Raw genomic sequence first — 15,142 nt, 5'->3', positions numbered from 1 at the left:
ATTCCCTCTCATTCTTCTAGTACATATAGACTATTTCAATCAAAAACGTTCTCTACTGTGAAAAAAGGTTTCACAATTCGACCCGGGACACGTAGAGAAGCAACCAAAAGTGGGCGGAGCCTGTTCGCCCCAAAGTCTGTCTGCGTCTCGTTTTCTCCGCCTCCTTCTTCTGTTTCTCTCTTCTTCTCCCTCTATCAGTATTATGGAAAGATTGGGGACTCGTCCAGTAAGATTCTCACATTTTCTTTGTTCATCTCGAAACGATCCCTCAGATTTTTTATCTCCTGATACTGTAACATGCAAATCCTACTTTATTTCAGAATGGATGATATAGCTGTACCAATCGCATCAACGTCTGGCGGTGCTGACGATTCAGTCATCGCTTTCCAGTATCCATGGGCTCTTAAAGTGTGCCAAAGGTGAGAATCCTCCTGTCCCGACCTAGATTTTAGCTGAGTTCACAGTGTCGTTTCGTGTCAGTTTGACCAAATATTTCCTTATCGAAACGCACTCGGCTTAAACCAAAATCAAACTGATTTCAAACACCTCTCGGGGGGTCACAGCAGACATTTTGTTTACTGTTCGAAAACAGAACAAACTGTGCATGCTTTCCAACACTCCGTTCCAGTCATTTTTTCAAAATTGTCTGTAGTTTGATTACTGTAGTCAGAATCCATGGAAAAAGGGAAAGTGGTTGTTGACGAGATGACTCGAAAATGGTTCTGATAAAACAGTATTTCCCTGTAAAACCCCAGTTGATAAGAAGGAAAAAAGCAATCATGGAATCGGGAGACAAGGTGCTAGCTACAGCATCAAAAATCAAGATGAGGGCAAAAGATCGGTTGAAAAAAGTCTGAAAGAACTGGGGGAATTCCAAGAAAACACCTTAAAAAACATCAAATTCATTGTATCCTATATTTCAGACAAATCGAAGATGAATCGATTCTTCTGAATGTATCCAGGCCGTTTTCCACGTCCTACAAACATGTGCAGTTCACATGGGCGCTGCGGCTCACCGATGAATATGTGTTATCCAATAATGGTGAGTATAGTACAATATATCCATTTGGTTCCTTTTGTTGAAAGTCCTCAGTTATGAGTATTTCTCTATTTTCCTCTTTTTCTGACCTTTACTTTTGTACTTTGACCCTCTCTCAAAGCACATCAGCTTATGTTATTTTTGTGAGAAATCAGAAACTTCTTCTTCCCGCTTCTAAATAGATTCTGGTTATTTTGACACTTTTCCTCGATTGATGACTCATTTTTCTGAAACATGATTCCGAAGCTGGAACAGAGGTGTCAGAGTGTGTGTAACAGATTCTCCAACTGTTAGTACTATTCGTTTGATTTTCGGACTCCATTCGATGACGTCGCATGTCGTCCTGAGGACCATCAGTGGAGGCAATAGTGGAGTCAGAAAAAAAGTTTTGAGTCAAGACAAAAATCTGAAGACAGGTGTTACATTTCAACCAATCTATCCCTCCTTTTTACATTCCTCTCACGGTTGTCCATCTATCATTTCGTGCACTTTTGGGCGCGACGCTCCTCTTTTCACTTCTTTTTCTTCGATCACATGATTGACCCCTATATCTTCTCTATTTCTTCTGATTTCCTCTCTTTTTTCATCACTTATCTCTTCTTCTATTCATCACTCATTTTTTTTGTTTCCAGCCGCCGTTGACTCCAATCGCCACGTGCTTCTGCATCTCTACTACAAAGAGGGACCATGTCCCGAGGTGGCAGTTGAAGAGGTCCGAGCGCAGATTCTTGATCCGACAACAAACGAGACTCTATTCGCTGGACTGGCTCTTACACCAACCGAGTTTTCACGAGGATCCGGATGGCCAATCCACGTGGAAAAGGAGCGACGAGCCGAGTTTACCGAATTCTTGCACAAAAGTGTTGACTCGAGTCTGTTGGTGGTTGTTGAGATTCGAATGAAGGAGTCTCTATTCGAACCACTCAACTATCTTCCGGATGTGGAAACTGCGTTCAGAAGTCAGAGAATCGAGAAAGCTGTGCATAAATTCGTCGACGACGTTATCAACGGAAAGATTCGCATTCCTGAATTGGAGCATGTCGATGAGAAACAAGCCGACAAGTTTTCGGTGCATCGTTTGATCTTCATCTACGGAGTCGACACCGTATCTCGCGAAATCTCAGAAAACGATCAGCACAGTGAAATTTGTGAACAACTCGTGAGAAATGTGAGTGTTTTGTTACATTCTAAATACCAGCACTCGAAATTCTGATTAATCTGTCCAGTGTTTGTTTGAAATCCGAATCGCTGGGATGGGGTGAGAAAAGGGGAGAAGGAGAAGGCAATCATATGGTATAAATATGTTTTTTTTGTTCCAATATTTGGGAGCAAAAGCTAAGCGCGCAAGCAAAGGGACAGAGCAGTCTGAAAAAATAAGGAGAAAAACATATAGGCACACAGATGGAACACATATGCGTGAAGAGATGAAAATTGAGGAGAGAGTTCGGATTACGGAAATAAAAGAAAAAACAAGACAACAGAACAGTGGGAAAATAGGTCTGGAATGTAGTCTGAAGAAGCATTTCCAGATGAGATTCCTAAGAAAAGGAATAAGAATAGGCAACATCTTAATTCTAGAAATCAGGGTTAGAGGAGTAAAGGGGGATATTTTAACTAAGAAATTTCAAAGTTTTATTTTGAATTAGTTTGTTTATCATAGAGCTTATCGTTTATAATAATAATTGAAATCAGATATCTCTTTTCTCGTCTCCAATTTCATCTGAAAACGCTGAAAAAAACGCATTCTCACATAGTATTGTTTATTTACAGTTTTCCAATTTTTCAGACATTCGCCCATATCTACTTCGAAAGGGTTCTCTCGAGGGAAATCAAGTATTTTGATGATTTTGTGACTCTCGTTGAAGGCCTCACCTATGCACATCTTCCTGCTCTTCGAAAAGAAGTCGAGCGATTTATTTGTCAAGAAGTGATCCAGGTGAGTACTCTGCACGACTGCATGCCTATTATTTATGTTCAATTAACTCTTTTAGATTCAGGCTGATATGGATCCATCGTTTGCTAAACGGCTACTTCTGGTTTCTGAAAAATACAACTTGGATGTGCTCAAAATGGTGATAAACGGTTTTCTTGTTGATCAGATTATTGGAAATTCAAATCCGCCCAAAGAACTCGTCAATATCACACACGAACTGCATCAGATGGCTCATGAAATGTAGGTTATCATCGGGAAAATGGTAGAAAGCTATTATATTTTTTTAGCCGTGAAAACGAAAACATTGAGAATATCGTGGGTACGGTAGTCACCGATCTTCAAGAATTGACCCGTCGTGTTCGTCGGGTTTCCCTTTCACACTCGCCATCACAATCGTCCCATAGCAGGTAAGAGATAGGGAGAACACATGATGCAATCTTCGAAGAAAAGAAAAAGTAAAATTGGGTTCAAAAGTAAGATGGAAATTGGTGTGCGATTCACATGAATCTCCACTCTCCACTCTTGCAAAAATCTTTTTTTTTTTGTTCTTTATCGTGCCTCTAGAGAAATCAAAGATTGATGGATCATTTAATATATATGGCACACTGATAAAAAGAGACTTTTTGTCTTTTTTTTCAATAATAAAAATGAAAAAGAGTGAGATGGTCTTGAAAAAACACTGATAACTGATAACGGAATCAGTACAAAAGATGCTTTTAAAAAGTTACAGTATCTTGTCTTGTAAAAATCAACACTGTTGTTGTCTAGCAGAAGATAGTTATTTCGAGACCTCAAAAAGAAACAGCAAATACCGTTAAACCTGTAATAGAAGGGTCAAGTCTAAACTCAATTTTCTCAATCCCTGTGCAAGATATCAAAATTGTGTCAATCAAAAAAAGATTCCTGGGATTATAACACCCAATTTGTCAGTTGACACCTTTTTTATATCTTTGACAGGAATCAATATAAATTTGCTCAAAGTTAAGGGGCCCTTCTATTACAGGTTGTACGGTAAAGCTCTTGAAAATCAAAAGTCCAGAGTAGGATACAAGACTGAAAACTCTCTCGAAAATTATCCAAATATATCAAATATATCTAAATTTTCAGTTCCCCTCTGGCCACTCCTACTAACGGAAGTGGATCTCCATCAGTTCCAGCTCCATTCGACTCTCCAACGAGCCGATTCAAGAGAGTTTCCCTTGCATAAACTCAAAACATTTCGAATCCAACCCCAATCGCTTTGCTTCTTCTCCGTCACCCAATTCATTCGGATTCCACGCGTGCATTGAACTCACACGTGTCTATATATAACGTGTAAAAATTGACCACTTTTTTCAAAGATTCCCCCCCCCCCCCCCCCCCACCTCCTTCGATTGTTTTCTACTACCTTTTTTTGCCCCACTCTGTCGAATTGCCTACCAATACTAAGCTAGACTCTCCCTTTCTCCGCTATTTTCATTTCTGGAGTAACTTATAGACTGCCGTGTTTTTCTTGGTCTTTTTGTGTCCCTACCACCTCATACCATATTACCTCTTTGCTTCTCATTTCCATGCATTTATTCGTTAGTTTGTCATCCTCATATTTCCTTTCCTTCCCATTTTTTTTGTCTCCACTTGTTATTCTTCAACTGCCTTCAGGTCACTCTCATTCATTGTGTAGTCTCTTCTTTTGTACATAGGCCACAATTGGTAGGCTCACAATTCATTTTAATTTCCTCCTCGACGATTTGATTTCGATCAACGCAATCTTCTGACTATTCTTCTTCTTCATCTTATCCTTTTTTCGCGCTTCTCGGTTCTTTTCAAATGCTTTTTTCTGTTCGGTTAGAATACTTCCTTGGTTGTCATCCCCTACACGTCCCATTGTAAAAAATGAAACTGATCCATATGGACATAACATGAATTTTAAATGCACATACATCTGCAATATGACATCAGAAAATGGCAAAGACAACATCGAGGAACTCTGCAGAATCCCACCCAAAAATAAGTTTATTACTGTATGAAGACATCCAAATAAATACATAGCAATCAATCACATACAAATATATTTTCTGCAAATTTTCCATTTGGTGTTTACCTTTTCTTGATAGGGGGGCAAATAATGAAGTATATCATGAAGACATAATTTGAGATGGTAATGTGTGTTTTTACTTAGAAAAGAACAAATGAAATGATGTCATATGATGGAGTGGAATGTTCCAGAAAAATTGAAAGAGAAAGTGTGATAGGTTTTAAGCAAAAATTCGAAGAAATAAAAAAGCATAGAGGAGATTTAGAGAAATGTTCTATCCGCATCCACCGCACCCGCCGCATCCTCCACATCCACCACACCCACCACAGGCTCCACAGGCTCCACACGCTCCACAGGCCCCGCATGCGGCTCCGTCACAACCAACGCCGCACATCAGAAGTGGAGCAATTTCACACCCACCTGAAATAGTAACTTTTGTTATGCTAGACAGTTTTTTCAGGATATTTGAAGTCTGTTCCCACGAAAACCCACCTAATCCATCCTGATCAGAGGATAGGAGTAATCGATTTGTTGGAAGTTGTCCTCCATATCCGCATGCCAATGTCAATGGCCACTTATGGGCTTGATGACCAACAGAAGTACTGTCACTTCGAGACCGAACTTTGTCTGGATTACAGAGAACGAATAGTGTAGAAACGCAGAAAATGCTAGCAATCTGTTCAGCTGTATTCGTAGATCGGCATTCGATTCTCTTTCCAGGAAGACGAGCTTGAGCATCTGAAACAATTTTTCAGTTGGTAAATATGGTCCCTGTTTACACTCATTACATGTTTTAAAGGTTCATGTAATCTGTTAAATGAAAAGAAAGGGGGACATGTTCAACTCCGCAAGGGGCGTATATGAACAAAATTTTGAGAAAATGTTTTGTTCCATGTCCCTCCGCCTTTAATTACTCTAAAATTATTACCTCCAATAAGGAACAATGTTGATCCATCTGCTGATGGAACTTCCAGCTTCTGAACGGTATTCTTCAGCAGGTTGAAAGCGTCCACATGAAGACGTCCCGGGTTTCCTGGCTTCGCTTTTTGTCCTTTTGTTGCTGATTGTTTTCTACAGAATCCTGACCATTTTCCCTTGATAATCGCATAATCTCCTTCTTTATTCAGAATCACAAATGCTCTTTCTTCAGCATTTGAAAGATGTGGAAGGAACTGGAAGATAATAGTTCATTTTAAAAAATGAGAATGTATAAACTTACAGGTACCAGATTGTTGTCCAATTGATCACGAGACGGCAAAGAGTCTGCTCCGATCAGATGAGCCATCGAAAGAAGCCGTTGCTCTCTTCCATATACCAGAATCATTGATAGGAGAAGAGGTGCCGAATGGATCACTTGGACAGTGTATTTTGTTCCATCTCGAGTGTCGAGCATACTAAAAGCTTTAATAATTCTACCTTTTCAGGACTTCTAATCCTACCTGTGAGATGCAATATGTACTGTAGAGTTGGCATTCAACAACCCACGATTCAATGATGCACATTGTGCAAGGTATGCTAAATGAGAATCGCCGGATAATTGTCTTTCCACGAAGTCTCCGACCAGAAGTTGCAATTCCCTATTCAAATTGACACTTGTTGTTACATTTACTTTTGCAGTGAATTCTGAGTCTTTGGAAGCTTTCAGTTGCAGTTCGGCCACATTGTGAGCACTTTTTGAGTTGCTCGGAGGCAATAGTTGATCCAGAGTTGCCTTTCCAATCAACTTGATAAGATCTTTTCTTTGGAGGAACATCTTATCAAATATCTCCAATTCAACTGTCAGATCTTTGGCTGCTCGTCTTTCGAATGGGAATTTAACAATGGATGCGCAAGTCGAACTCTCTGTTGGCTGCCAAACTAGAGAAAACCCGGACTTGGTGACCTGTTTTTGAGAGAGATCCGCATTAAAAGTCGTCACTTTCTTGTTTCCATAGCACAGTTTTAGTCTCAATTGTTCTCTTTGAACTGGAATATCCTTCAAAGAAATCGATGGAACATGAATATCCCCATATGAAATGTATGCAAGATCCTGAGATTCGAATCCAAGGAACGCCGGAGCATTGTGTCCCCTGAACATGCATCCACGTCTCCAGAATGGTTCTTCAAAGTGTGTTGTCCATAATTTCTTTGTCAGAGCCTCTCCTTTCAGAAGTTTACTTCCTTTAGTTCTGTCGTTCACAGTGTCATCATGCTTCAGAAGAGAACCGAATATGGCTGTGCAGTCCCTCAGATAACTGGATGGATGGACCTGAAAACAAGTCATTCGCTTTTTAGGCACTCTCCATCTATAATTTATGTGGTTGATGTCAGGAAAAAATGGCTGTCTTTTTTTTTTGTTTTTTCATCTTTCTGCACATATGAAAATATGGTGAGATGAGCGAATGACTATTTGCGGATGTTTAATTGAAAATAATCTTTTTGGTTACAGATTTGAGTTTAACAGATTCGGGTTTCTTGGTTTCTTAATTGAAAATATGATTGATTGGGATCAGATATTGTCCATGCTTGTTCCGATGTGTCATTTGAAAGACAATACGGGGAAAACCTGTTGATGATTCATAAAAAATAATCAAAAAAAGATTCCTTGCCCTTCCTTTGATTTTTTTTGAGATTGGGGACCTCATAGAATTCCTAGGATTTGGAAGATTTCCCGTTAACTTAGTAGCTCTAGAATATTGTTCACAAAACTCAATCTACCGTAAACACTCTGATAGAAAGCCTTGATAGAAAACTGCCAACTTAGAGTGTACATATCTCGGTTCCTGTAAAATATATCGAAAGTGGTCAACTGAAAAATATTTTTGATACTATGATAAATAATTTATCAGTTGACCACTTTTTGATATCTTTCACAGAGAACGAGATATATAGACTTAAAGTTGTCGGTTTGGGTGGCATTTTAATAAAGTTTTTTCGGTATTCCAATACTGAATTTTTACCTGATGCGTATGCCAAATAATATCGAAATCGTAGCACGGCGTCAGGAATTGATCTGCATAGGTTTGTTTGAGAAGAAGGAACTGTATGTATCTTTTAACAGCATCCGAAAGAAATTTGGCAGAAGTGTAGTGTGGAAGTGATACCTGAAAAAACCCAATGAATTTTGTGCGTCCCCCTCCTCAGAACAACAACTGCCTTGGAGGATAATCGGTGGATAATCGAACGATTGACACTTGGAATGAAAGAAACGACCGAGAGCGATATTTTTGTGAAAAGGATCAGTGTCTGTGAAAGCTAAACGGCGTAGACTTTTGTCGCATCAAAGTGATTGATGGATGCAGTGAATGGGTGAAAAAAGAAGAGGGAAAACGGAACGAGACAAGCCGCTAATTGGTCAATAAGTTATTTTAACACTGCTACGAAGTTTTGATTGATTATTTTTCTGAAACACTCAGTCAATCATTCATCAGAACACAATACACATTCTCAATGTGATGAAATGATATTTTGGGAAATAATGTTGTCTCGTAAAGACCGGAAACATTCCATTGTGATAAGCACCTTAAACTGTTTTGTGATTTATCATAGAAACCTGATCAATGGATATTATTCTGGTACAAAAATCGGAGTTGTGGAAGAGAAACGAAAACTACCGTAATCTAAAATGTTTTAATTTTCCGTATTCATTTTCTAATTTTTCACTGAGTTTTCAGTTATTTTCCCACACAAAGTCGGTAAAATACTTTTGATAGCGAAAAAATTTACTGAAAACGCACGATAGTCAAGATAATAAATCCGGAAAGTGAGAAAGTATTTTTAGGTTACGGTAGTTGTCGTTGTGGGACCTTCGGCCACGGCCATCGACGTTTCTCTTCTCCAAGCTCCGATTTTTTTTAAACCAGAATAATACTTCAATTCCACAAAATAAATTACAACTTACGAATTCTGAATTCTAGAGGCTGCAGCTTTTTCGTGCTGTTTTCTATTGGTATTGCTTTGAATTGAAAGAAATAAATAGCTTCTAATAGTCATATTTTTCGAAGTTTTGTTCGAAAAAGAAACTCACTTGATAATTAAAATTTCTCTGTCTCTGAACTGCTCCAGCAATATCATAATTACATTTTGTTTTGTATGCAGTTGGTGGTGTCTGACTGGCCAAGAAGTCGTATGGCTCTGGACTACAGTATGCATCCCATGCTCGAACACTGCTATCGTATCTATAATTTCAGATTCCTTTGAAAATTCTTTTGGATTTATAATTACCTCTTCTGAATCTCATCCGAAGAAAGCAACTTGTGATCAATCACTTTTCCAACTAGCTTCTCGCAATCCTGAAAATTGCCTTTATTTATTTTCTCATTCTATTCTTTCTTCTTCTTCTTCTTCTTCATCCCCGCTCCTTCTTTTCCTTCTCCAACTCATTTCTCATTATCTTAATCCGGCCAATTGGCGCCTCATTTTGTGCAATCTTTTTTCTTCTCCCCCCGGGTCGGAGCATTTTATGTTTATGTATAAACATAACAAGTGTCGCATTCTTTTTTGTGCCAAGGGCATCTGAATATGCCCCCAAGGGAAAGATGTCGTTGTCTCGAAGATGTTGCCTACTTTCGGTGTGTTTTGCCGCTCTCCCTCTCTCTCTCTTCCTCCCACCCTTCGACAATCCAATCTCTTCATGGACTCACGCCTTTCCACATATTTTGACATAAATAGAAGAGCAAAAGAGGAAAGAAGAAAAAAGTCAAAGATGACCCTTCCCCAGTTTGTGCTCAATGAGCATCGCACCATCCATCCACCCATCGGAACCCCCAAAAGTACCAGTGAGTCCATCTTCCTATTGGAGGGGCAGTCTTCATGTATACGTCTTCTTCTCCTTCACAAAAACAACGCTCTCGAGTGTCATCGTAATCCGTTCAGACGGACATTTACTGAAAAGTCAAGACACAGAGCATGCCCAGCTTCCCGAAAACAAAATTACCGCTCACTATAGGCTCGCTACGGGCGGTTATCTTGTCATGTTCATCGTCGGAAATCATCTCAATACATCAAGAAGAGCATATAGAGAAAAGCTAAACCAACTGGAGTTCAAATATAAGCCCAAACTCTAGTGCCCCATTCAAGTTATCGACATTCTCTTAAAAATCATCTGAACCTGAAAGAACCCCCACACACACGCGTACATACACAAACACCCTCTTCACCGACAAGTCTCATTTTTCAATGTCATACAAATCTGAGTCTCTTGACTTTTGTCTGCTCTCTTATGACACTCTTTGATATGTGATACTTGACGCATTTTTGACATGCCTCTGATAGGGATCAAGAAGGTGGAGCACATTTTTAAACGGTTCCGGAAATCTCATTTTAAAACGAACCTCTTGGTAATGAATCGGGCTCAGCATGTGAGTATGCCAAACCCAGTGAACATCTAGTGGCGGTATCACGTTCAGATCTGGATGGGCGGCCTGGAAAATATTTTTGGAACTTAATTTGGATTTAGATAATATTTGGAACATTGATGGAAATTATAAAATTTCCGAATCGGGGTATTTAGAAGATTTGGAATCTGGGGGAATTCGGAAATTCGAAACATCTTTAAGTTCGAAATTTCGAAACATTAAAAATTTAGAAAATGGTAAACTAATAGTAAGAAATGTAAAATTTTTGTAAATCGAAAATTTAGAAATTCGGAACTTTCGGACAGCAAAAATTTTGAAAATTCAGTAATCCTGAAATTCAAATATCCAAACATTTGAAACTTCCGAAATTTGGGTATTCGAATAATTAGGATTCCAAATTCAACATTTTTGGAAATTCGACTATTCCGAAATTTTGGGGACTCGAGGAATTTTGAAATTGAAACTAGTTAAACCAACTCAATCTCGCTGACAAAAAATCTGAAAGTTTAACTTTTTTTGGGGTACAGTATGTAAGCTGATAAACAAGATATAAAAGTTATCGACACTACTAAACCGCTTTTATTAAATTTCTCAAAAAAAGTTAATACATTCTCTCAAACTTTTTCGATTCTTATCCTTTTATCTTCCTGTTGGTTCAATAATACTGTTGACCATACCTGCATTGGTAGCCAGAATGCCTCATATCTTCGAAGTGCATGATTCACAACATCTGGCTCGTAGAGCAATGGAGCTTTCCGATCAATCATTCGCAGAAAGTTTGCTTCTCTCTGAAAAAAAAACCACAGAAATTTAATATTTTATGTGTGTTTGCTGTGTTTGCAGTTTGTGAAATCGTGAGACCTCACACATTTATCAGGTACTTCATCTTCCCCCCTTCTGACCTTTTTCTATGATTTGTGGTTTTTTTTCTCAGCTCCTAATACAACTACTATTAGTGCCCTTTATTTTCAGAAAAGCCTCATAAATTTCTTCATTTTTCCATATCCATTGGTTCCAAAAAAACCTTCTTAGTGCTCTTGGAAATTGAGAGCATGAAAAACATAGAGAAGAAGAAGAAATAGAATTGAACGAGAGAAAGAAAAAGAACGAATTTTAGTGGGTCCCTTAAAATTGAAGAGAGGACTTATTGAATGCATACAACACGAACCAGACGGCATGAGTCAAGCGAATACAATTGGAAGGTCCCATCAAAACATTGTCGTTCGTTTTCCGATTGGTTCAATCAAAGACAGGAAGCTCTCAGGATTTTGGAATGAGATATTTTTCTTATTATTGCAAATTCGATGGATTTGATGTTGAACTTTTCACATTCCCTCCCATCTCCTCTTCGTCTTCCCCCATTTGTCGCCTTGGCGCGACAAAAGAGGCGCCAACTGAATTCTTGATTGAGTCGACCGTCTGAATTCTCTCACTTTTCCATACTCGACTTGCCAACCGAATTAGACTCAACGGACTCGTCGCCGTTGGTTTTTTGTGTGTGCACAATGCAGAAGCAACTGCTTCGGCAGTCAAAAAAGGCAGTTTGAGTGGGATGAGACGACAAATTTCACTTTGGAATTTGGATAGAAGGAAACGGGAGAGAACGAGAGTTCGATTAAGTTCTGGTACATGTAGCTTCGAACGTAATACTTCTTGGGAAACAAGGAATGATTGAGAGGAGAATGGAAGTGTACAAGGTGGTCGATGAACATGTACGCTCTATTGGACTAATCGGACAAACTGCGGAATAAGTACTTTTCGATTATCCAGACAACGATTCAGAACTGCTTTTTACGTCAGAGCATTATCATGAATAAACCGGGTTCTAGATAGTCCTCTCAGAATGGTCGTTCGAATCTGGAGTCGAAAACCATCATAGTTTCTCACAGGAATCAAAATTGCGAACTAGATTAAAATGAAATATTTTACGATGCTCAATAGTTTTACCTTTATGAAGTCAGGCAATCTTCAAAGATAATGAAGTAGGAACTTCAGAATCTTTCGAACACAGACTTCCCATTTCTCAGATATAAAATAGAAACCCAACCTGAGCTGCAACCACCAAATCAACCGTTATCGCCGCTGACATCTGAGCTGGTGTGGAACGTAACGTCGCAGCTGTGGCATATTCTGGAGGCGATGCAGCCGACGTCGAAGTACCGGAGCCACTTGGTGGACTAGTTGTACCCATCTCTTCGTGCTGTGAAGACATTGTTCCGTTTTTGGTCATGGTAGTCTTGTGATGATGGTATTCGGATGGTTCAACTCGGTCACCACGACCACGAGTTGTCGGATAAGGGAATATTTTGGTAGATTTTGAATGATGTTGAAGAGAGATTTGGGCAGTATGAAGAAGAAGAAGATGATGAACTCTGGAATTACGCGGTGCAGTTTTCCCAAGAGCACGATAATCGGATTTGGAAGAAAAGAAAAAAGTGAAAAAGGGAAAGAATTCAAAAAAGGGTAAAAAGATTGGGAGTCAAAGGAACAAAAAACTAAATTGAGTGCAAGAAAAGAGGGGTTTCTCTTGCATTATTTCGAATAAAGTTTGAAAAAAAAGGAGATCGTCGAATTGAGAAAAAAAAGTAAAGAGAAAAGAAAGGATTCTCAAAGAAAGAGCACACACAACACGAATTGATATCAATTGGGGGTGAGAAGAACAGAAGTGACGGAGGGTCCCGAGGAGCTTTTGAGTGTGAAGAAGAAGAAGAAAAGAAGAAAAAATGGAAAAGAAGAAGAAGGGACACGGGGATGGTGGGTAGTAGGGGGAGGGGAAGAATCCAGGAGGAAAGAAGAAGAGAAAGGAGGGACCACGCAGATGCACACGAGCGGAAAACGAGCAAAATGCGAGAGAGAAAGGCGCAGGACGCCACGGTCCTTCGAAGAGAGATGGCTCCGCCCCGGACATCAGGATGGAAAAAATGGAATGTGGAGAGAGAGAGAGAGAGAGAGAGAGAGAGAGAGGGAGTTATGGAGGTGCCATGACAGGTGAGTCAGAAGAATGCGCGAATTTTGGAATGATTGAATGCATTTGGGAATCGTATTGCACTGGGTGAATACTATTATGAAATTCTGTAGATTTATGGCTTTGCGGGTGCAAAAATGATTGGTAGGCGAAGAGGTACTTTGATAAGCCTGGTATTCCTGATGTTATTGGAAAAGCTTGCCCCTTCCACTTTACCTAGACCCAATCACAGATAAAGAATGATGGTTCTAATTTATAAAGGTTTATTGTGAATCTAAATTAGAAAGAAGAAAGTTGAATGGGGAAATTCAATCTAAACAAAAGAATCAACTAAAAAGGCAAAAACTAAAATAAGAAAGTTAAGAAGATGATAAGAGATGAAATAGAGAATGGTTCCATGGTTAAAGGGGTTCTAAAATAGATGGATAACTAGGTGTGATGAAAAATCTAAACTATAATTGGGAAAAGTTAAATATATAAAAGAGAACACCGCGGGAGGACTGTTCATTCCCGGGCCTAGTCATCTCTACTAATGAGGCGGTTGACAGGAACGCTTCTTGTGTAAGAGAGAAGAGGCAGCAGTAATGGGCATGATCCTTGGCGGGAAGTGTTATCCTGAAACTATCGTAGTACGGTAAATAATAGGCCTTGAAAGTAAACTGCAGGTCACAAAAATGGGGACTGTCATGATTTGTGTGCATTGAGGTGCCATGTGACAGGTTTGAAACCTTCAAGTGGTCCCATTCGAAGCATTTCTAATGGGTTTCAAGAGCCCATCTCACTCTCTGAGAATCTTTTCGTTTTTTCACTTCTTCTTTTTTGTTTTCCATTACTGTCAAAAAACCAAACGACCCATCAAGTTGAAATGCAAAAAAAATATGGAAAAAAGACGAAAATTCAATTTCCAAGGGAAACTGCCGGAAGACTTCTTCTTTTTAAATGAAAAACGAGATTTTGAAGGTTTGATTTGGCAGTTTTATAAATCCTTTCTATACAAAATATGAGCATTTGCGTTCGACTTTTTTGGTGAAAAATTGGTAGAGATCTTTCGAGCTCTTTTCCTTTTTTTCAAAAAAAAAAAGAAAAAGAAAAGTGGGGGATGGGAGAAGCGGAAATTTGCATTTCATCTGGAGTATAACCGAGAGTTCGAAAATTTAGTTCTGTGAGAATTTTTAAAAAGGAAACGAATTTTTTTCTAATTTACTAATATTAAACCATAGAGTTTAATAAAAAAGGAGAATAATAGATAAGCGTTTTAAAAGGAAATCATAAAAATTAGGAACCGGTTGGATTACGGAACTTGGTATTTAACAGATACAACATTATGGAGGCATCACTATCTTCTAATAATGAGATAGTCAAATCAATCTTTATTTTATTCCCAAGCTTTTCAAATATCGGGCAGGCGAATAGAGCAATGCATACTAGGGTGCGTGGTCACTACCATTTTTGACAGTCCATGACTTTTGTCAAAAAATGGAAAATCTGGCTACGTCAAAAAGTCAAACAAACTGGAAGTTGGAAAAGTCGACTTGAGTCAAAATCATTTTTACGTGACTGTCAAAAATAGTCAAAAAGTCAGAAATAATTTTAACGTGACTGTCAAAATTGAAACCAGAAAAAATTCCCATATTTCAAGAAGTTTATTGTCGATCCAAAAATGTTGCACACACAAACTCAAATAAATGAGGGGCGGAGCGTACCCGCCCTTTTTTGCAAAACCCACGCACAGTTTTCACGCACAGTAGAAAATCGACAAATTTCTTTCAATTCGGAAGAAATTGGGTGAAAAGACATCAAAAAAATAGTGGCAATAAAATTAGCGAAAAACTGTGCGTGACTTTTGCAAAAAAGG

At 38.9% G+C, this 15,142-nt stretch overlaps 2 protein-coding genes across 2 annotated transcripts; one reads left to right on the top strand and one right to left on the bottom strand.

Annotated features, from left to right (window-relative positions):
* Window positions 1–321: 321 nt before the first annotated feature.
* On the top strand, window positions 322–4,179 carry CBG04107 (the record flags this gene model as incomplete). The annotated part of the gene is made up of 7 exons (XM_045243269.1): window positions 322–419; window positions 924–1,042; window positions 1,672–2,207; window positions 2,826–2,975; window positions 3,031–3,212; window positions 3,260–3,379; window positions 4,080–4,179. The coding sequence occupies 7 exons, from the start codon at window positions 322–324 to the stop codon at window positions 4,177–4,179; spliced, it is 1,305 nt and encodes a 434-aa protein (XP_045092588.1).
* Window positions 4,180–5,260: 1,081 nt separating this feature from the next.
* On the bottom strand, window positions 5,261–12,552 carry CBG04106 (the record flags this gene model as incomplete). The annotated part of the gene is made up of 10 exons (XM_045243265.1): window positions 5,261–5,724; window positions 5,915–6,158; window positions 6,206–6,380; window positions 6,426–7,234; window positions 7,926–8,069; window positions 8,993–9,143; window positions 9,190–9,257; window positions 10,299–10,388; window positions 11,000–11,110; window positions 12,370–12,552. 10 exons carry the CDS (start codon window positions 12,550–12,552, stop codon window positions 5,261–5,263), a joined length of 2,439 nt encoding a protein of 812 aa, XP_045092587.1.
* Window positions 12,553–15,142: the final 2,590 nt, after the last annotated feature.

This window comes from Caenorhabditis briggsae, assembly GCF_000004555.2.
Source record: "Caenorhabditis briggsae complete genome, chrI, whole genome shotgun sequence".
Lineage (NCBI taxonomy): Eukaryota > Metazoa > Nematoda > Chromadorea > Rhabditida > Rhabditidae > Caenorhabditis > Caenorhabditis briggsae.
This window is presented reverse-complemented; position numbering and strand designations above follow the sequence as displayed.